General features: G+C 42.1%; 1 protein-coding gene across 1 annotated transcript in view; it reads right to left on the reverse strand.

Annotated features, from left to right (window-relative positions):
• The window catches only part of zdhhc8b (zinc finger DHHC-type palmitoyltransferase 8b), a 66,854-nt gene that overhangs the window by 3,439 nt on the left and 39,789 nt on the right, over nucleotides 1–23,626 (reverse strand). The window contains exons 2-10 of the mRNA XM_044196657.1: nucleotides 10,553–10,674; nucleotides 7,299–7,456; nucleotides 6,154–6,326; nucleotides 5,816–5,918; nucleotides 5,213–5,304; nucleotides 3,751–3,883; nucleotides 2,544–2,649; nucleotides 1,318–1,424; nucleotides 97–1,163 (exon numbers count right to left, since the gene is read on the reverse strand). Coding sequence (XP_044052592.1) covers nucleotides 97–1,163; nucleotides 1,318–1,424; nucleotides 2,544–2,649; nucleotides 3,751–3,883; nucleotides 5,213–5,304; nucleotides 5,816–5,918; nucleotides 6,154–6,326; nucleotides 7,299–7,456; nucleotides 10,553–10,674 — 2,061 coding nt within the window. The remainder of the gene's footprint in view (nucleotides 1–96; nucleotides 1,164–1,317; nucleotides 1,425–2,543; nucleotides 2,650–3,750; nucleotides 3,884–5,212; nucleotides 5,305–5,815; nucleotides 5,919–6,153; nucleotides 6,327–7,298; nucleotides 7,457–10,552; nucleotides 10,675–23,626) is intronic.

Raw genomic sequence — 23,626 nt, forward strand, 5'->3', positions numbered from 1 at the left:
GCAGGGTTTCCAGTGGGAATACATTCAATGCCAACAAGTCCCCATTGGCTCAGTACAATGCATGCAGTTCCACAGGGGTAACATTAGGATTCATACCTTGGGCCCCCCAGACGAGGTGAGTCTGTCCTCTCATGGGCACTGATGTAGGAGAGTTTTTGGTGGGAGTAGGAGGGGGATCGGGGCATAGCAGGGGAGTGGGGCTGGTGGGACGGGGAGCGATAGGGGCCCTCGGGGCCAGTGGCCCTGCTATGGCTGCTGTTGGTGCTACTGTGATCTGTGTGCAGGGAGGTGGATGAAGTCCTAGGGGCGCGGGCCAGCGTGGAGCCGGCATGGCGCAACACAGGGGTTCGTTGCCCATAGCTCACCAGCCCGACCCCAATCAGGTTGTCCCTGGAGCCTCCATAAGCTGGGGGTGTTGGGCCTCTGGAGCTGGGTCCACGAGGCCCATCTGGGTAGCAAGCACTGGTGGGTACACCATAGCCCCCATCAAACACGCCCGAGTCCTGGGCATAGATATGGGTCTGGGTGCGCCCGTGCAGTATCTGCCGCTTCTCCATCTCCTCTATCTCCTTTCGCTCCTGGATGGAAGCCATGATGGTCTGAGAGAGGTTGTCGTAGCGCACCGGGGATGGGTCCCTGTCCCTTGAGTGAGGGGATTGCCTGCCCACCCCCCTGGGTGGCATCACTGGACTGTAGGTGGGGGCGACCTGCTGCCTCTGCATTTCAGGTTCCCGGATGTGGCACATTTTGGTGGGCAGGTAGGGCGAGTGGAACCCCATGGAGGGCATACCACGATGGGCCATGCACTCACTGGCAGTGGCTGGGGAGATGCTGGGGTTGAGCAGGCTGTCATAAGACAGGCTGCCGTTACGGTTAGAGAGCGTGTTGGCCGAGAAGACACTCTTGTAGGGGGTGGACGTGACTGTCTTCGGCTGCAGGGCTGGGAGCTGGCCCTTCTCCGGCCGGCGTTGACCCTGCTTCAGGCTGAGAGAGCGGGAGGTGATGGGGTCAGAGTCCAGCTGGAGAGGAGAGGACTGGAAGGTGCGGTGGAGGGGAGCGTTGGTGTACTCAGGCAGGTCCAGGTTTGGCTCAGATCGGTAGTCATGACCACGGACGCCCTCTTCCAAGATGGCCGAGGTCTTCCGGTCATCTGGCATGACAATCTGAGGAGCAAACCACAGAATTACATGTCAAATCTTAATAGAAATGTGAATGAAGTCTTGTCCTTAACAACTGTTACTGAAGCTACTAATCAAAGTATCATAATACCACATTAAGAATGTACCTCATGCAAGTGCCAAACAAATCACGTCTTACCTTCTCTCCAGCAGTGTGGTAGTGGACTTTAGGCATGGTGCCAAAGGATGGCCTGAATTTGTACATGGCTGGAGTGGAAGGGTGGGTCTTACCAGAAAGAGAACTCTCTGCAACACACATAGAAAGAAGACCAGAGTTAACAATGTATAGATAATAGAAATAACACTATTATACCAGCTCTGATTGAAAGTCATTTCTGGGAGAAAAGAAATGACCTCAGAGCTAAATTATATTATCAGAGTAAAGAGGCTGTAGGGATTGAGTTCTTGAAACCCACGCCATCACCATTCCTACAGAATGAAAATGGAATAGAGTGGGTGGGTAGTCAGATGGTAAGAGTCCATTCTGTAACTGATATGTAACACATTCCTGAGTCCTGCAACAGACAGCTGTCCATCCTTGACAAACTACCTTATCCTTGAGCAAAGCGTGAAACCCCATGGTGCTTCTTGGCAAGTAGCTGCTCCTGTCCTCTGGTGCATGAGTGTCTCTGAAGGATATTCAAAGAACTCTTACTTCCACAAATTATGAGTCCTCCTCTAGGCAACCCATTTAGACCAACTGCAGTAATTTGAAGTACCACCAGGTAGCGGTAGTGATCCATGGAAGAGCAGAAAGTGTTCACTCCCAAAACAAAATGCCCCATGACACCAGAGATCCTCTGGAGGGAACCTGCTGTTGAAGGTTCACACTATATATTATTGATACTTCATACTATTGAATGAAATAGCATAAAGAACACATTACCACTGGCTAACACCCTTAGCTGTAAAACGACCACCACAATTTAGGCAGATGACAAAGGCAGTCTGCCAGATGTAGGGATGGGAGAGGAATATGGTCTAGAATCAGGACTCTACCTAAAAAATGGCAGAGCTCCGTCGCTACACACCACCGGAAGGTGGTGATTCATGTTGCAATGATTCACTCTGAAATTTTTCGCTGATTCAGTGAGCAGGGCTTGCCTCCTCGCTACAATTCACGCCTATTCTCCGGCCCCGGCATAAAAAAGGCCATGGACCTGCCACTGGGACAGACATTTATCACGCTAAACTAGCGCCAAGTCACACACTGGGACACTAGTGATGTACAGAGGGAGTTTGGGGAATTGCTGTTTGGTGCAGCCCTGACAGGAAAGAGAAATGGGATTGATGATAACTGACAGGAGAGACAAGGGGAGTTGTTGGTGAACAGTTGTTTGGAGGCTGTGTTCCTGTATTTCTTACCTTCGCTGGACGTCAGCTGGCTTTTCTGCTGGTTGTACCTGTCAGCTTTGGGCGGAAGTGGCGGCTGGGTTTCTTTGTCGTCCAGGCCGTCCAGGCTGCTTTTGGACTACAGGGAGGAGAGTAGGGTGTTAAAAGCATCCAGACCAGGTGGGGGAACAGCAGATGAAGTAGAGAAGAGCATGTGTTAGTGTTAGGGATGCACCAACACAACTCTCATAGACGGTTGTAGGGTAGCAAAGCTGCACTAAGCAGCTGCTCTACTTGAGATTAAATTAATTCTTTTAGCAGATTATTTAGGAAATTATGAAAGAAAATGATCTCGGAGTTGGATTAACAGTTTTTTTTTTCCCTCAATACAGCATTCATCTGTTCATCTTAAAAGAATACTCAAACGATTTAGCACTGCATTTACATACTAACATTATTCTAACATTGTCGGACTCACGATGGGAAAAAAAGGACCAGAATCGATGCTACAGAGGTCTGGTAAGCTCACTCCTTTCTAACTGCACACCCCCAGATTTTTTTATTTTCAAACTTGTCTTCAGACCCAACTGATGCAGACTCAAGTGACATCACTTGAGGCATTTATCAGACTTTGTGCAGCTCCCTCTGCAGCCTTAATTGCCTTTATACAACTTTTTTCCCCCACATATGCAGATGAACTCCCCAAGACCCGTAAACAGTGTTTGATGTGTAAAATTGGTGGAGTTCCCCTTTAAGTCAGAGCAATTTTCTATTTTGCTTTCAGTTTGCAGAAAAGCTGACCAAACCCGAACATCAGAAAATTATTTAATCTGTATGGTTACTCTTAAAAGGTTAAACTTTGTTCTTTAGAGATTTAAAGATGAGCATGTTTTTGCAGGTACAGACAAATGGCTGCTTATCCGTGAGTCACTTGGCTTTGACGTCAAGTGTCTAAGAATGTCCTGTTTTAGCAATGAGGAAATTCTCTAATCTATCTGACTTTAGTGAGCTACTGTATCCTTTTATATGCTGCCTTGAGTGTGAGCCTGTATTAAAATGGGAAACTAGGAACAGAACTGGGGATACACCATGTTACACATTTGTGACACGAAACTATGGGACTAAAGCAAGAGAAAATGCTTACACCACCGCAGAAGAATGACTAAATGTAGGTCAGTTGGATTTTGGAGTAACAGGGAAATAACAGGGGAAAGCTCTGTAGTAATTGTGAACAACTGACCTTGGAGCTGATGATGGTGCTGTGGATACCGTTGTCGCTAACCTTGATGGTGATTTGCCTTTCTGACAGGTCGGGTCTGATAAATGGGGGCTGAATTTTGACGTGGGGCTTTTTCCTGGGGTCCAACATGTACCTGCATAAAAATGGGCAACAGGCATGAACGAACAAGTTCTTTACTGTCATGTCACACTACTTTCCCAATTTACAATTTGTAGTATAGTCCGGCAGTCAGTGTTACCATTACATTTGAAATGTTTAGCGATATACTGTCCACTGCCTATTGCAGTATTTCATATCACAGTATACATCACTCATGCAAAGGGGGGGCACTAGCTTTGTCTTCATGACTACTGATTTCATTTTCTGTCAGAAAGCCCTTCTTATGCTAGTCTCACCGCACCCTAAATATAATTTAGAGTTTAATCCTTTCCTACTTGATATACAGCACCTTATACTCCACTATCAACATGTGTATGATATTCAGTGCAGAGTACAATGATGAAAGTAGTTAAGCACTTTGTATTTGCATAATCCCATTCGGCTAGTTACACAGTTTAAAACAGACATTTCAAACACAACTTCCCAACAGAAAAACAGCATTTAAGTGAGTCTTACAGGCTTTTTTCATAATTAAAAAAGGGCTGTCACTGTGATTTCTTTTAATGTTTAATGGACACTTGGGGAGTAATGTGTGGCATATTTTCCTAGCAGTCTTTATATATTTCGAGTAATCAGCCCCTACATAAAAAATTCATGTTACAAAATTAATGTTACTGATTTGCAGTCAGATTTTAAAAATACTCTTCTAACAGTTCATTCAGTATCAGTCAGGTCCAACATGCTTTGAGTCAGTGGTTCAGTAAATCAAAAACCTTCCATCAGGGACTATGCAACAACCCCCACCTGCCGTTGTCGCTTACTGCTGATTTTTATGGAATGGGACTTGTCCCTATAGGTTGTAAAACGTTCGGGGTTTTAGCAATGCTGTGTGTGTGTGTGTGTGTGTGTGTGAGAGTGTGTGTGTGTGTGTAAAAAAACCCAAAAATAAAGCACAATGACTAGCTCTGCGCTCTGTTTCCCATTAACTGTTGTTCTACAGAGTGATTCAATTCTCTCAGCCATCTGCCTTCCCCCAGGGTTGCTGGCTGCTTTCAGGCAGAACTGGATACACACCTCCACAACCAGCTCAGAGCACGTGCATACACTCGTACACACACACACACACACACACTCACACAATGCTGCCATCTGTGTTATTATTGCAGTTAGCTGGTGCTATGGAATGGACATCATAAGCTTTGATTGGCCACAACCCTAGTACACATATCTGCATAAACATACACAAAGGCATTTTCTGTAAGAATACGGCACTATTCATTAAAAATCATTAGGAGTTAAATGTGTACTGACAGAAAAAAAAGCATCTACTGTACACACACACAGCATTATAATAAAATCTTACCTAGGTGCCAGGGGACTAAATAAGACATACTCCACGTTGCCACAGCAACCCTTGGTGAAGGGATTTACTCCTCCACGAAACTTGCCCGTCACCTGAGGAACACAACGCCTTGTTAAGACTCGGCAGCAAAGGAAGCACAAGGCCACAGTGCACACATGTACATACACACATATTCATAAACACACAGAGGTCAAGTGCTTCAATACAAAGAAGGTGAATCATGTTGTTGAAGAATCCCACAATTAGTGTGTGTGGGAGTATTTGTGCTGCTGTTGTTATTCCTTTTACTGCGCGTGTGTTTACTATCTTTATTAAGGTAAATGTATTACTGTCCACACAGACTAATTGGACTGTATTATTCTGCTGTATGTGCAGTTGACCAGAGGTGTGCTTGTCAAGAAGCTCCAACTATTTCAAAGGAAAGCGAGCCCAGTTGCCAACAGTCAGGCAGCTCCAGGTGTGAATGTCTGGATCTGTGTGAGTGTGACGCAGGGCGACACAGCTCGGCTGATTTTCGCTGGGTAACATTTGTTTTCTCCAAATAATTGTGTGTGTACATTCAGAACGAGCACGTCAGCAGCTCCTGCGCTGGTGTCTCCTCACCTGTTCGTTGGTTGTTCGCCCTCGAGCAACGAGCACCATATGGAATCCTGTGAGTCCCATGACTGGAATAAAGAAAAGCCCCGCTATACACATCACCACCAGACTGGACACAAAGGTCAAGCTCAACAACAACAATATAAGGTTACAACAACATGGCCAGATGTACTGTAAGAATGACTCCACTGAATCCTTTAGATAGCCGAAGCCACTAGCACCATCTTTTGTCCCCTCTGGAAACATTATTCTCAAAAATTAAATAGACAACCAACCAAATTGTCCATTAAAAAAAAGAAGAAGAAGTAGGCTTTGCAGTGAGATTTCCAGCAGTGAAAGGATACGTGACAGTGGTGTGCAGTGCTCCCAGTCTCTCTCGGTGGTGGAGGACAAAGATGAGGCCAAAGGAGAAAACTCCCACCATGTGGATGCTCAACGACAGCAAGAAGAGGAAGAAGTAGCGGTAGTTCCTCCGTCCAATGCAGTTGTTCACCCAGGGACAGTGGTGGTCGAAGTCCTGAGCAGGGAGGGAGGGAGAGAGTTACACTTATTCATATGGTTTTAAATGATGTGACCTACAACTGGTCTGGGCTTTAAAGTTGATTGTAAATTTAGGTTTATCAATTTTGACCTGTGCATCATCTCTTTTCACTGGAAAGGCACTAGTTTAAATCTCTCAAATAATAACGGAAACCAAATAAAGGAACTAAATGTTCTTGGTTGAATAACAAGGTTGCGAGGGGTGAAGAAACATTTCAATGAAACATTCAGTCCATCATCAACCTATAACTCCAATTAATGTCTGACACTGCCTGCTGAATGAGGGTGGCATCTGAGATTCTCTAAAAGCCCTACTTTCATCAGTTAGTGTGTAAATTCTAATAATCTACGCCTGCATGAAATTCTTATCTAAGCTTTTGATTCTGTTAATTTCATTGTTTTGATAGGCAAACATTCAGCCTTTTTCAAATAACATGTAGAAGAAAACAGGATGCAGAAATACAACCTGTGTAATTCTGCATCCTGTGTGTAGGTGTGTATTAATGCCCTGATGTGTGTGTACATTTGTAAGACCAAAATGAGGATTTGAAAGCTAATACTGATGACACTATTTTACGGTTGAAGCAGCCAAAAGCTGATATTTATGCCAGTAATTATGATCTTTAATGATTTACCCATTATTTTGCCAGAAAACACATATATTTAGAAGTTATTCATATATTTATTCAGTTTTTGTCTCAGATTTTAATTATTGGCAGGACAAAAAAGCCTCTGAATCAATTCAAGCCACAAAATTATGTACTATGTACAAACAAACTGCATCATATATCATACCAAACATGCCCAATGCTAACAGAGCAGCATCAGATTATTGATAAAAAGCTAATATTGACCTAATATATCAGTCTATTGATTTCGGTGCCTGCATTTATACTGAACATACACAGACTCTTTGTGTGCACACTTGTATTCACACACACATACACACCTCCACACAGTTGTCACAGACGCTGCAGTGCGAGCAGCGAGGCGGCCTGTAGAAGTGACAGGTGGCGCACCACTTCATCCGGACCTGAATGCCCTTGATCTCCACGTTCTTGTAGAGCGGCGCTCGGAAATCATCGTCCTTGTCCTCGTCCTCGTCCGCTGTGGGGGAAAACGCAGATAGGCGCACAGAAACAAGCACATTAACAGGGCACAGATGCATATAGTGAAGTGTGAGAAAAACACAAACACAGACATGGTTTAGATTTATGATTCCATTTGACAGGGACAACAGGGGAGCACCTTAAATGAGCTGTCTGCAGAGAGCAAACACTGACAGAAAAGAACCTTTTTATAGACGTGACCTATTCATTCTGCTTAACATTAAGACTTATTAACAAGCACAGTGTGATTCATGTTTGATTTTACACAAGTTGATACATTATCAGAATGGAAGGAGTTTTTTATGGTAATTAAACCTGCCTTGCTCTGTCTGACCTAAACAAACTGAACCTCTAAACTCAATAACCTCTAAACGAGAGCACAAGTGTCATCTCCACTGTCCTTGGTATGACTGCAGTCAGTCAAACTGTTTATGAGAAGCATTGTACTGGGTGCCACTTTCCTGCAACTGAGAGCTTTTTGCTTTGGAGCTGCAGTGCAAAATGAAATGTCTTTCGGCTGATCAAAGGGCACATTCACACGATCTACACGGTGCTCCAACCTGAGAAAATAATTTCACAGTACAATAATAACTGCAGGGAGATCCAGGTAGCTGAACACACAGAGCAAAAGCAAGAGAGAGTGAAAAGAGAAAACAAGAGAGAAACAAAAAGGTAGAGCACAGAAATACACACAGAAAAAACAGTTCCATAAGCAGAGACTGCCCTGTTATTATGGCTGTTAAGTCTCTTCAAATAGATTTTAAAGGTAAACCGCCTGCCAAACCAACAGACACAAACAGCAGTTACGCTTGCATCTCCTCTGACAGCTTCTTTTCTACGAATGCTTGAGTATTCAGTAGACAAAGCAGTGGCCTATTTCATACAATAAACATTTACACTGCAAATATGGCATGCAGTTCAGTTCCGTTACATTCAGTTTCTGCCTGAAATAAGTAAAACAAATGAACTATGACCTAAAGTATTTTACCCATTTATTCACGATGATTTTCTCATGTTGAGCTTTAGCACTGAAGAGTGTGGTGCTAACATATTATTGTATTTATGTCTGTACAGTCTGAATCTTTATCAAATGCATTTTAGGCTTAATCCTGTTATCACCGTTCGTGTTAAATTGCAGTAATCTTCAAATAGAATTTAAAGCTGCCCTGATGAAATGATTGTTCGCATGAAGGTCAGGTGGAATATTATTGACATTATTTGTTGTAATGCTCCATTTTCTTTGGAATATTTAGTGACTATCTCCTAGCAGGAGGGATTTTAATGCAATTATTAACCACCACAGCATCAATATGTGTGCATGTGTGTGTGTGTGTGTGTGTGTGTGCGTGCGTGTGTCTGATCATGCATGCACGCAAGTGCCATTGATTACAAGTGTATCATCACTCATGAAAGGGTGAACTGTGTATGTACTGTATATGAGGTAGACAAGTCAAACTGAGTGAGGATGCTAAAGCTCAGTAGTTTGCTCAGTGACACTTGGGCAGGATGAATGGACTATGGAGATCGAACCATTGACCTTTCAGTGATAAAATGAGCACTTAAAACATTTATCCACTCAGTTTTTACATGTACATGGCTAATATTTACTGTATCTGTTGCCTAGGGTAGTTAGTGACTATTAGCAAATTTTACGTAGATATTGCTCTATAACAGACATTACTGAGGCAATTTGTTGACTTTATGACTCCAGTTTACATGTGCTACAGTTGTACTACATTGTAGAATTCCCCATCATCCAATGTAGCCCATGGGTCTTCTGTTCAGTAAAACGTTACATATGCTCACTTAAAAGCAGTATTAATAAATGGCCACTTGGGGACAGCGGAACAAACTGTAAACACAAAATGGACATATAATGTCCTTATAAAGTTGATGTAGCGAACATGTTGGCAAACAGTTAACTATTTACCCATCCAATAGATACTGAGCTACATTAGCATTCATTTGAAGTCATGTTTCTGGCCACTTGACAGATGTAAGTCCAATATTTACTTATGTTGACCAAATAAACTTAAAAATCGAGTGCTCATTCAGAGACACCTGAGATCCTGCATGACGTCAAAACAACTGTTAACCACCCAGGAAACTTTTCTATCTGACAATGTCACTTGCTGAGTTCTGCGAATTGCAGTACATTTTGCTAAATTGCACTAAATTGCGAAAATTGCAGAACTGTCTGACATATTTGCTTGTAGCTGTGTAGCCTCATTAGCCACAGTCATCTCTCTCATCTATTACCTCATTTTGCAGTTTCCTCAAAAAAGGAAATGACAATAAATCGCTGTGCCATACGTCAATGACCAGAATGGAAAAATCCTTAGTACCCACCAACCTTTCATTCTCACTTTTACAGTCTGAGTGATTTTCTAAGCAGATATCATTTAATGGCTATGGTGGGTCTGCTGCCTGTGAGATACAACATCAAGGGCTTAAAGAACTCCTCATCCCTCAGTAGTCTATAAAAGCCAGCGGGGCAGCGGCAGCAAAAGGCCACTGTCACCTCTGGGGAGGCAGATAACCTGCACTGTATACAACCTAATGATTATTACCCCCTTTATGAGCAGAGAAAGCTCGATCTAAAGACAGGTGCTTATCATTTACAAGTGCATTGCAAACATCCCTGGGGATGAGTTCAATCATCATTACTTAACCCAGATAGCAATGAGGACAAGAAGCCTGCATCAGGAGCATAAGTCAGTGCAGCTTGTTTGACAGGCCGAGCAGCTGAGAGATACTCAACACACCTCGCAATATAAAGGCTTGTATAACTTCCACCAGCGTGTGGAAGCATGTGGACATAAGGTGGATAATGGGGTAGTGAGCAATTGGGTAGGTTGTTGCTCTGATAAATGTGGTGCTATTAAAAGGTGTACCCTCTACACGAGGACTCAACAGGGAGGAAATATTACTCATACTTATGTGCACATACATTATGACAGATACTAATATTTTTAGATGTCAGATAAATATTGTAATACTGCTTTTCCCCAGAATTCTGTAAAGTGAGAAAAAGCATTTACACCATCGCCAGACACTAAAACTCACTTGCACACTCACAGACATGCATACAAACCTCTGGGGTAAACACCAGGGTCCATGAAGGTTGCCATGCTGAAGTTGGCCAAGACGAAAAGGAAGACCAGGCCATTGTAGAGAGGCACAGCGGGAGAGATTACCTTTGTCAACCAGGGGCACCTAGAGACACAAATGAAGGGACAGAGATTAGGATTCTTTCTGTCTATCATGTGGCACGTAGTCACACACATTTAAACACCATCACATTTTGATCACAGGCGTGTTTCTGTTGTTCTAGTCTTAGCAGTAAATAACTTGATTTCCTGACCATGACATTCAAATCCTCTCTGGTTCTAATGAGTCTTGATTCTAAATTGGAGCAATAACCATAATTGGCAACATGATTACAGAGAGAGAATTAGAGGAGGGTAAACAGTCAATGTTCCTAACAGTGATGTAATTCTTTTCAAATCACCAGGACAACTGTGAGTTAGTGAAATTATTTATGCTTGGTGTTTCATAAAATAAAACTAATACATCTGTCTCAAAGGAGATTGCTTGCTTCATTTGTGCTTCCTCCGCTTGCTTGGTGTTCATGTTAAAGAATATAAAGATAGCATCAAGTTACAGCCCATCTGAATATGTAAGTCAAGCTGAAGCGATGCAGTTACAATGGTAGAAGTGGTGTACTGTTTAACTGTTTTTGCATCAACCAGTTTTTGACCAAACTGCACCCAGTGACACAAGCTGGCTCTCTGTAATGAAAGTTACTAATAAATATTCAATCAGCATAAAAGCCAATATTGATTGCAGAACACAGTAGATGTCACAACAGTCCATGCTGAACTTTCATCTGATGACATTTGCACCGGGATCTACCAACCAAACAGTGTATCTGTAAGTGTCTAACGTCGGCAGCTAGAAACAATACACTGAGTGAAATTATGGAGGAGCACTCGTTGTTTTCCCTATTACCTGGTGAATCTAACACTGTCTGAATGGCACAAAGCAAAACATGACTAGTATGGCAGTCTATCCGGTAGTTGCTGAGACCTTTCAGTCTGGAACAAAGTGATCAACCGACTGACCGACTGACCAGCATTGCCCTCCCTACAGCCATGCCGCTAGCATGGCTAAAAGTGAAGCTAACCAAACCTGGATGAGCTTTTATTTCAGGTCTTCTTGCATTAAAAGCCTCCCTCTGAACTGGAGCTCAACCTAGCTGTAGGGTATTTGCCATTACATACATCTGATTTAACTCTATGTTGTGCTGGTAAATTGGGCTGACCACCTCAATGGAAACCTTTCAGGTCAGTCACTGAGGTTATCAGTGGGGACCCTCCTTTAAATTCCACCAACATTTTGCATCAAGACTGATCTTCTCCACTGATGCGGGTCATAACTCAGTCAGCACTGTGAAATATTCAACTGTGGGGACACCTGAATCACACCCACAGCCCTGCTCAACCACCTCACTTGACTCAAATGTCAAGGCACCGTGTGCCTCCTAGGGTGCTATCATTCAAGCCAGCTGTTTGTGTGGTCTCGAGAGATGAAACACCGTCAGAATGAAGATGTGTCAGTGACTCAGAGAGAATTTATGAATTAATAAAGTGTTTCGCAAGAGCGGAAGGGAGGTGTTTCAAAGAGAGACCCTCACTTTCACTTGTGTTTCCAGTCTGTCTTTCCTGACATAATGACTAGCACAGCCACGTCCACTTGCACACATAATAGATACACACGCTTACGCATTCATGCCTCTCCAGCTCATTCTGACGTCAAAAAATTCAATTTCCGGGTACTGTGCCCTGAGATCATCTTCAATCCATATCTCCTCTCCCCTCTTTTGCTTTGTTGAATTATTCAAAAGAGAGCCACTAACAGAGAATAGAGAGGCGCTAACAGGGATTAGGTGGCCTCTCATAACCAGTCTGCACTGGTCCACAGCTTTGTGAGGGCTAGTGTGGGTTTGATTCATTCTTCCAAGATATCACTGCAAAATAGCAGGGGCAATGTTGGGGCCAGTTATAGTTGACTTCATTCACAACACTTGAAAGTGTAGCTCACATTATAATCAATACTTCAATGATTACAAGCACATTATAAACTCATTAGAGGCAGAGATACAGTTTCTTATAATTAGACAATCACCAGGAAATCACATGCAAAGTGTTGTTTGTGATGTAACTCTCATTATGAAGGCATACTGTCGGTGGATGCAATGAGCCTATAATTATCTTATCTGTCTTTTTGCCACACTAGCATCGCAGCTCTAGGGATTGCAATGCAGGTCCACCACTTTGATCCAAACTGAAAAATCTTAACAACTATTGGATAGATTGCCATGATATTTTGTACAGACATTCATGGTCCTCAGAGAATGACTCCTAATGATTTTGGTCCCCTGACTTTTCCTCTAGTGCCACCAGCAGGTCAAAGTTTTCACTTATCCAGTGAAATTTCTATATCTACCCAATGGATTGGCACAAATCAGACATTCACAGTTCCCAGATGATATCCTAAATACTTCCACCATGTTGTTGATGTTTGTTGTTTTTGAGTCAAATGTCTCAACAACTATTGGATGGATTGGTCCAAATATGAAATATGGTCCAAACATTCATGTCCTCCTCAGAATAAACTCATGACTTTAGTGACCCCCCGACTTTTCATCTAGTGCCACCATCAGTTCAAAATTGTAATTTGTCCAACACTGTTTGTGTTTAGTGCTAATTATCGAAAGTTAACATCAGCATGTTAGCATTATCATTGTGAGCATGTTAGCATGCTGATATTAGCATTTAGCTCATGAGCCACTAGCATGGCGAGCCTTACTCATGTTGATATATTTTTAACTGGTTAAAAATTGGATGGATTTGGCAGATTAGATCAGAATCAGAAATACTTTATTTTTAGATATTTTATTTATAGATAAGGAAGTTCTCTACTTTTGTACTTGACGGAAAATCTACAGACTTCAAACATTATTGTGTCTCCATCAGTCTCCAACATATCAAGAAACATTTCTGTCTCACAAACTAAAAGTTTGGTCATTTAAGTTTTGGTGCCGCTTATTCTCTGAATACAGCTTCAGCGGCTTATTTTATGGCACATATTTACTTTAGCAAGCTCAAAGTACATTTCGGTGGAATTGCCATTTATGCAGAGGACTGTGGTGAGTAGTACCGTGCTGTGTCATCACAGATTTGGCAGCATGTAGACAAGGTACAAACGCTTAAAAAATTATCAAAGAAAAGCAATAGCATGCAGCTCCACCGAAAAAATCCCAATTTATTCGCCTGTCTAAGGATCATGTATTTCTGCCCACAGTGTGATACAGTCGAGCCAGAGAGAAGGAAAAAAATGGCGTGCAGCTGACAGCAACCATTTTAGTAGCCTGGGAGCAGACAGCGTGGGAGGAAAATGTGACTGAGCAAAAGCCTGATTAAGGCCACAGACATTGGTTAATTGTGTAGGAGTAACAAATAACCACAGAGCGCTTATCAACACTGTTTGCAAGCTACTTTTACTGCTTGTGTAACCATGATACTTCAACTGGGACAGCAAAGCCTCCGGCTTGTCAAAAAGTTTGGACCAAGTTTATAAAGCTGAAGGCACTTTTGCTGCCAAAAGTGCAGTAATGTAATGAGTTTGGTTGGGTCCTAGCTTATAGTCCTGAGGCTGGCCAAAGCGGAAGAAAGGCCTGGATTCTCTGTGGTAATTAAAATGCCTGCAAACAGGAGCTGGAGCGGTAACAAAGGCGGCACCCTCCAGCCAATCAGCGTTTAAAACACCAGCTCAAAAGCTCCTGAACATGCCCAGCACACTGTCACAACAGGGGTGTAAAGATAACATTCATGCTGAAGGATAAAAAAAAAAAAAAAAAAAAATGAAATTCCCGTTTCATCTCCTGGATGAAATAAGGAAAAGAGCAAGGCAAAAACAAGGGATTAAAGAGGAATAATCCTTGCTCCTCATGCAGGCAGAGCAAGGCACTGTCTCTGTAGTGCCTTAGGTTGGCATGATAGGCTTATGATTCAAGAGGTTCGTGATTTAATGCAACTACAATCAAATGTACTCAAAGCAATATCAGCAAAGTATGATTGCAGAATTTAGTTAATTTTCTAAGTCATAACTAATAAATATAAACATGAATGATAATACAGTATATTGTCAAATATTTCATTTGTGTTGACTGGCTGCTAACAAATTCACAATAACAACTTCAGGAGGTGATAATATGTTGATGACCTGTTTATAACTTGCTCCACTGGCCCAAGTGGCCAAAAAACAAGCAACAATAATAATAAATTAAAAAATAAATAAATTGATTCAGCTTTAATTTATCTGGTGAAGTTGTGTCCAGAACTGAGCAGTAAAAATCTGTGTTTTGAAATAATCATGATAGATCCCTTTGGCTTCAACCACCACAAACTGGAATCAGTTTCATGTAAACTCACTCGCTCTAAATTGTAAAGCGGCAGTATTTTACCCTCCTGTATCTTTTTACTCTTGCAGGCCTCATCTCATTTGTGATGCTACATCTGATATCCACCCGAGACATAGTGAAATCATATAATATGCATAAACAGACACATGCACACACTTAGCTTCATCCAGTGTCAGCTTAGGGACTGAAAGACAGAATATCTTAGCCTAGGGTATCTGATAGCCTTCTCAGTCACTGCAGCAGTAGGGGTTTCTCTGACTGGGTATTAAGATTAGAGAAAACACCCCTGCTTTCTGGTGAAGATAACCCAGCAGTCTTTCCAAATAAAAAAAAATGTAAAAAGCCTGGACACAAATCCTGTCAGCTGATTGCCAGCCACCCTAAAAAAAACACAGGCTTGAGTCAGTTGATTAAACAAAATCTGGGTGGAACACTTTGAAATGAACCCTCTAATCCCGCTGCTGTGGAAAACCTATAGAGGGAGGAAAACGCTCTGCGGTCTTTGTAAAATAATTAGGTGCTTGATGCAGAATTTAAAGCTTTTTAAGGTGGTAGGACTGGTCCATTGGCAGCTTTAAATAGAGCTGCAATAATCAGCCACATCTACCAAGGAAAGCTGTCTACATGCTCGCTACACACTACACACCCCTAAGCTATTTGGCTACTCAAATCTGCCTGTCCTTTATTTGCCTGCTTTTGGATCGGAGCAGAAAAAGCAGCCCTGCCTTTGAAGTTGCTCTTATCTGTTCTTTTAGTAGCTCTGGGGGGGGGGAGAACAACCATCAAAGAGAAAACTGAGTCAATCCACAGAGCTACACTGACAGGTAGCACTTTTCTTAGTCCAACATGAAGGTAGACATTTTCACCAGAAGCTAGTCGTTGTGACTTTGTGAATGAAGGGAGGTGGACTAATATGCACAATGTCAGCTGTACTCAAATCCATTATAATGGGCTCAAATCCAATCAGATTTGCTCGCTTGTTAAAGAGTCAACATTTTTCATTCTCTTAATTAATAGTTTTTATATCCAATCTAAAAACACAATACCATGTATGACAATCAAAGGGGTACTCCAGCTATTTAGTATGCCACACTTTTAGTCCCTAGTATGGGTCAAGCTCATGTCTTTCAAATTCCACAGACTCCAGTATTGTAATGCAGGTTTTCTGTTATAAATGTGTAGTTTCAACTCCAAGCCGAGATAACCTCTATAACATCATCAGGGTTTTCTTTTTTTCCCCTCAGACTACAGCTCCACAGAAGACATTATACAACTGTAGGCTAAGTAGTAATGTATGACCTATGTGTGTAAAATCAGTGTCGTTCCTCTTTAAAAAGCAACTTAACACCAGCTGAAAATCTTTTTTTGCTGTGCTGTAACCAGTGCTTTAACTTCTCATCTTGCTGCAGTGATGTAGAAATGAACTTCACTCAACCAGAAAGGGCAGTGAAACTCTGCTTTTCAGCCTGGTATTAAGTTACAGTTTAATATTAAATACAGTAGTACTAACTTGCTTTTGACAGAGAATAGGAGAGGAAGTAGATTATTAAACTAAAATTAGACTCTAAATGAAAAGAAACAAACACCAGTTCCCAGTTAATACCTGAGTTAGATAACAAATATCTGAGAATAGTGCCCAGCCAGGTAGTTCTGCATAATAACATATTTCAGTACAGCAGCATATTCTGCAGAAAACATTCAATAACTCTGCTTTTCTTGACATTCAAATGTTCAAAGTTAAAGATGTTTTCAATGGGAACAATACATCACCTGTTATCAGAATCACAAATGAAGCCTTATCAGACTGTAATGCTTGTGAGCATGAATGACACTTGTAACACTAGGCGATACTGCCAGGCCACTGGGAACACTTAGAGTAATGTGTTCAGCACACGGTGAGAACACCATCCCACTGATTAGTTCATTAAGGCTGAACCCAGTGGGACGCACATGGGAGGCCTGTTCTCCTGTAGACTGCCTGCTGAGACCCAGTGATCCGGAATCTTTTGCAATGCTGGTGTCATTTCCCCTTCCAGGAAGTGGATTTTCATTATGATTTTAAAAAATGGTAATTGTATTCTATTAGGAGATGAGGGGGAGGGCTCCGTTATTAAGTTGATCCGCATACCATACTAAGAAATCTTTATATTTGTCTCACCGGGCCATTACATAATTTTGCCCCCATCTTCGCCTTCAGAAGCCCTGCACCAGCTGAAACACTGCTGAGCTTATTTTCCAGATTCGTACCTGCTCTTCAAATTCTGTCAAACTTAATTTAATTTTGTAGGATTCATGAACGGCAGCAACCCTCACTGCTAACTCCCCTGGGACCTGCCAATCTCTAACGCAAACACATCCCTGAGGCTCTGCATTCACACACATGGCATTTAGTATTCCACACACAGCAGCAGGCCTGTTGTCAGTGCAGACAGCGGTGATGTTTGCTGGAGGCGTGGAGCTGAGCAGTTCCAGGCAGGTCAGGGGAGAGGCAGAGCTGCACAGATTGACTAGGTATCATGGAATTCATTTCCTCAAGTTATTTATTAGCAACGGGTATTTTCTCTTTTTATTACCCACAAACTACACAGCAACACAACTTTTAGGCAGAGCCGTATATTCACATTTAGAGTATGTATTTAATTTAAGTCGTTAGGCTTTAGTCTAAAAAATTTCAGAAAATAGTAAATAATGGCCATCACAAATTCCCAGAGCCCAAAATGACATCTTCAAATTCAGTACAATTTACAGTGAGAAGTTGGAAGTCTTGAAATGACATCTATTCTTCCTCCCACTGACTATGCAAATATTTTTCATTTCAAAAGTTTAAATGCTTCACGGTAAAGTCCATTCTCAGTGTATGTGCGCTGGAGGTTTCAAGTTTCCACATCACACTTGTGTAAGTTGCGTACTGGACCACGAATGGCTCCCAAACTAGTTTTGATGTCACACAATCATACTTGTATGCGCACATCTTAAACTCAGATAGGGAAAGAAAGGGTTTTCCCCTTCAGCAGATAAAAACAGTGAAAACAGCCTTCTAGTGTCAGACTAGAAGGTCAAGCATCCAAGTCAAGTAACAATAAGGAAAACATATTTTTGATTGGATTGGAGGGTTAGAGATTGGGATACGCAAAATCAAGTCCCACAACAGCTATATTGACGAGAAGACAGCCTCGAGGAACGGTTGACTTCCTTTTACGACAACAGAGCAGAGGAGGGATGTGTGCGGCTGCAAGGTACACTATATTCCATCTGCATTTCAGCTCAGAGCTCAAAGTAATTTACATTTTCATAATTGCATAAGAGGTCCATTTGAAATCAAATAAAATGCTTTGCCCCGCAGATGCTCCCCTTTTGTATTTTACATATTCATAACTCCGTTTTTCTGGTCTGCAGAAAGAGGAAAGCAGGAAAGCTGTCCCGTGAAAAAAACATTTATTTCCCTCAGCCACAAATGTAGTTTAACCAGCTTACCACACTAAATTAAATGACACTATAAATAAGCCCAGTGAGCGCTGATACCATTACAAACACTGCCTGGCTCCATACCTATGAGGCTCATGTTTAAATGAACAGTTTAATTCCAAAGCTATATTTACAGCTGATATAATATACCTTTGAGCTCAAGAAATTCAATTGAAAATCAAAAATTTTAATTCAAAAATGACACTGGATAACAACATTTCATTCATATTCCATGCAGAGTTTCCTCTTAATGTGATTAAGCATTTTGTGGGAGCAGATGTCACATTTTTCAAACGTGGATCTTACTTGGTGATAAAACAAATATTTCCATATGGCAGAGGAATGACTTTGTGTGTGTGCTTGCAAGTGTGTGTGCGTGTGAGTGTGTCAAGGGGAAGGGGTTAGCGTCACCTTCTACCTCCTACTCACTGTGTGTGTGTAGTATTAAGAGAAATACTCACACACACACACACGCTTTGTTAATCTTCCCGTTTATCTCCCCAATACAGAAAATCTACAAAAGCACAAATCTCACAAACACACACACACACACACAATGTCCCCACACACTCCAGTAAACCTCCAACAAATCAACAACGCCTGCTCTCATAATGCAATAAAACCAATGTCAATCACTTTTCCTGATGAGAAACAGTTTGCATTAACATGTGTTCATAGACTGGTGCAACAAACACACCCATGTGCATGCATTCACACACACAGTGTGTTGTGTGGGCTGGTGTGTAGTGTACTCTTCCCAAGGGGTGATGACACATGTGCTGCCTTGTCTGTCAGGCTCCCTGTGGGAAACTGGAAACCAGTACAGTGCCATGGGTCAGCTGGAATAAATGATGCTTATGGGACCAAAGACACTGAGGCTTAACTAGACAAGTGCAGTAAATATCTGTGGGTATTTAGACCACAGTAGCAAAGACAGTCAGCTCTGCCAATGCAACTGTTGCCTCTGTGTGTGTGTGTGTGTGTGTGTTTGTGTGTGTGTGTGTGTGTGTGTGTGTGTGTGTGTGTGTGTGTGTGTGTGTGTGTGCGCGCATGTTAAACTCTGCCAGATTGAATTATGCATCTGTATGAAACCCAGTCTGGATATTGGCTTTTGTGGGGGGATGAGTGGGTGGATTCAGCTAACATGCTTCAGACGACCGTTGGGGCTGCTCACTCAGTTGCCAGGCTGATATGTATGGAGGGAAAGCAATGCCTGCAAAAGTTGGCTTGCCCTGTGTCGCATTCCCAGCCACTTTATTCTAAGCCTGCATGTATGGCTACAGTCAAGAGCCTCCAAGAGTTATGACTCAAAGAGGCGACGGACAGAGTCGTTCAGTCTGCTGTCTGTTTCAGCAGCCTGTTTTCAGGCAATTGGGTGCTGGACATTAGTGTTGTACAGTAAAATGCAACAGAGACAATGAGTTGCATTCAACTTTTAATGACGATACACAGACAGACAGACACAAACACACAAAGACAGAATGTAAAAGTCCGATAAACACATAACCCTGACAGAGTTTTAAGAAGCGAGACAAGTCGTTGACCTTAACGTCCATGCCTTAATGAACAATGAAGCACCCCCACCCCCCAACCCCGCTCTCTTCGACACAATTATGGCTGTTATGGCTATTTATCTGCAAGCCCCATCTGTAAGCTGCCTCCATCCACACCAGTGAGGTCAGTCCAATTCTCCTCTCACTTCCTGCAGGAAGCCGAGGTTGAGCTGGGACTGGACAAGCGCACACACACGCACACACAAGCTGCCTGCCAGAGAACAGAGCAATCCTCTCAGTGTGCAGCAGACACAATGTGGGGATTTTAATCAGGGATACAGTACACATTAAACACACACAAACAGAGGCAGCACATGGTGTGTAGAAGCCCTGCCTTGTGTATCAGGCTTGACTAATATGGGTTTTTCAAGGCCAGACCTGATACCAATATTTGAGGACTGGAGCTGATGATAACTGATCTGAGGTATGCAAGAATGTGAATGGCACAAAGAAGAGCTGTCAGAAAACACGCATGTTCACACCATGCTATGTACATGTCATGTTGCATGTCTGCAGGCAGTTACTGGTGGATCAGCTGCTTGCCTGCCTTCTGGTCCCAGTGATATTTACAGTCCAACACTCACCCACCTTTCCAAAAACCACTGATTAAATGGGATGGGCAAATAGCGTCTATAACTAACCCATTAAATGTGTTGCGCAATGGTCTTCACTATGTAAACAAACCTCAGTTACTTTTGTGACTAATAGCAATAATAATGTATTTTCACATTCAAATTGTCTGAAATTGTCTTCACAGCAGTAAATCTATCACAAAGGCTGCAGAGTCATGCTAAACAGCTGACGCAGCCGGTGTCAAGCCACAGCAAATTCTGGTTGTATTTTAAATCCACTTCTCGTTGCTGGATGCTTGTGTGCCCCTGCAGAGCCCATCAGCCTAATGAACTGTTCATCAATCAGTTTAGTGTACACACACACAGGCCCTGGCTGGTACAGAGGTTGGCAGAGATGGATGGCACAAGACTCGACTGGTATAATAAAACAAGGGGAGGTGTCCACATATATTCCTCCTCCCTTACAGCCAACGCTTCAAGTCAGATACCAGAAGACAGTGACGGTTTTGGGAATCATCCCGGAGAGGCCTGTTTAGACGCAACTTGTGAGGCAACAACTGTCAGAAATTGTCAAAGTGTGATTAAATAATGTTAAATGTAAGACGGCTCCCTTGCAGCCATGTTCAAGGTCCAGTGCTTTCAGGCATCACTGGTAGAACAGACATTTCTAAGCTTTCGAGTTGGCTGTTACAAAAGCTTGGAATAATATTTGTTTAAGCAAGTTACAGCATCTGTTTGGCTAACCACCAGTCTTCTTGTAAACAGAGCAGTTTTACTATCAACAGGAACATACATTACATGAAATTTTACTTTTTTCTTTTAATATTGTAGGAATTGTCCATTCACTCAGAACATAGAACAATTAACCTTTAACCATAAACCTTTAACTTAACTATACTAACGATATATAAAAGCCTCTTACACACTTAACGGCCTGTGGCATTGTCAGAATGAAATAAGAAAAAAATAAGCTGGTCATATCAGACCAAGTAAGGCTGTAGCAGCAGTGTTTAGAACAGAGCAAGTGTGTGTCTTATGCCTTATGAATTCAACTTTTCATTTGTAAAAGAATAATGTGTTATATATTATTTCGAAAGTTACATACTGTAGTCTCACTTTAATTGTTACCTCCTATCTGTCCTATCTCTAACCTGTATTATAGTGTATTATATTTTTTGCTAGTACTTCTATTCCTGTGTGCACTGACGTAAAGGTGAGCTGCTGTAACAAAAGAGTTTCCCATCGGGGATCAATAAAGTATTTCTGATTCTGATTCTGATCTGTGCCTCCAAGCACTGGTTTATGTTAGCTGCATGATGTTCACTTCCACCATAGGTGACAGTGACCCTCACTAGTTTGACTGAGTCATACCTTCAGAAACAGTTACAGTCCCAGAGCAGGACCTCGCCCAGAACCCAGAGGTCACTGATGTCAGGCAAGACAGACACAAATTCTGAGTCACCAGAAACAAATCAGCTCTGGCAAGCTCCCGGACACTTTCAGCATCATTATTCAATACGCTCAACAAATACGACCGCTTTGTGGCATTGTAAAGCCAGAATACACCCTCCCTCCTGTTTTTTATTTCGTGAAATAACATAGTTTTGAGTAGAATATGCGATACTTGGCTCACCTAGTACCTTGCATTATAAATGAATACTGGGGAAAAGTTGTTGAAGTTCACTAGCAGTGGGATCGGTTATACACATCAACAAGTCCAGCTTTGCAGTAAACTAAGCAAAAAACAAACTAAACATTCCTCACACACACAACCCTGCACTGACCAGAACCGAAACACCCTTCTTTCAGCTGCATGTGCTCAGTCAAACCCAATCTCCAGGCTTAACACCTCGGGCTATTTCATTTGGAGTGATTTGACCTTCCGCTCACCTCTAACAGATTTGACATCAAGTCATGACAAAAAAAAAAAAAAAAAAGAAAAGTCATTATTGGACTTTCCCTAAAGACAATATTATGGGATATTCAGAGCCAGAGTTGGATTATGAAATTCTTAACCCTAAGTGATTGTCCATATGCTGCTTATAATGCTGTACTTTCCAATTCAATACAGCCGCGGACAGATGTGGAAAGAGATTGAATCTGCAGTCAGATTGAATATATATTTAGCACAAAATACCATGGTACACTGTGAGGGAGGCTGGGGCAATGTTGCTGCACAATACTGACACACAATTTGCAGAATATTGTGTGATGTGATATTAAAATTGAAACACAAAAGGGAGCTCTCTTTCCATTTGTTTTTTTCTTAGGGCTTAAAATGCTCTGAAAATGTCTCAGTGTGCAAGGTGAATACTAAAAATATGCAGCTTTGGTTTGAATAAAAACACACACAGCTTTATTTCTACACAGCACAAGAAGCATTTGTTCTGCAAACTGGGTGAAACACTGCTGCCTCACAGGATTTTCAGAGCGTAGTAGACAAGTTTTTTTTTTATTTAGTATGGTGCATGTGTTCTATGTCTAGTGCATGGCCTCGGACTCTGAAGGGAGGTTTCTGTGGTGTGGTGGTGGGCTCCATAATAGCCTAGCCTCCACAGCAGCCCACATGCCTGGATGTATTATGACAGACTAGGCCTGGGACCAGACCCGCTCTCCCACCACTGATGTCCAGATGTGCTTCCCTGTGGGTCTTAATCTGATGCCTACCATTGTAGGTGGAAAATAGCTATGGTTAGCGTAGGAGTGCATGTATGTATTTCATTGTGAAGGTACTAGTTTTAGCATTTGTGAACGATATATTTTGTCAAATTACCTGACCCGAGCTCTTCGTATAAACTAATGACAAAATACTTGGTAGATTCAATCTCTGCAATATTATCAAGTGTTTAGAAAAATTAAAAGAATAGTTTGACATTTGCGGAAATACACTTATTAACTTTTGTGCTGAGAGTTAGATTAGAGAAGATTGATTCCACTCTAAAGTCTGTTCGTTAAATATGAAGCTACAGCCAGGAGATCGTTAGCTTAGCTTAATTTAGCGTAAAGAGTGAGAGCAGGGGGAAACAGCTAGTCTGGGTCTGTCCAACGGTAACAAAATCTGCCTACCAGCATCTCTGAAGCTCACTAACATG

Source organism: Siniperca chuatsi, linkage group LG5, assembly GCF_020085105.1.
Source record: "Siniperca chuatsi isolate FFG_IHB_CAS linkage group LG5, ASM2008510v1, whole genome shotgun sequence".
Taxonomy (NCBI): Eukaryota; Metazoa; Chordata; class Actinopteri; order Centrarchiformes; family Sinipercidae; genus Siniperca; species Siniperca chuatsi.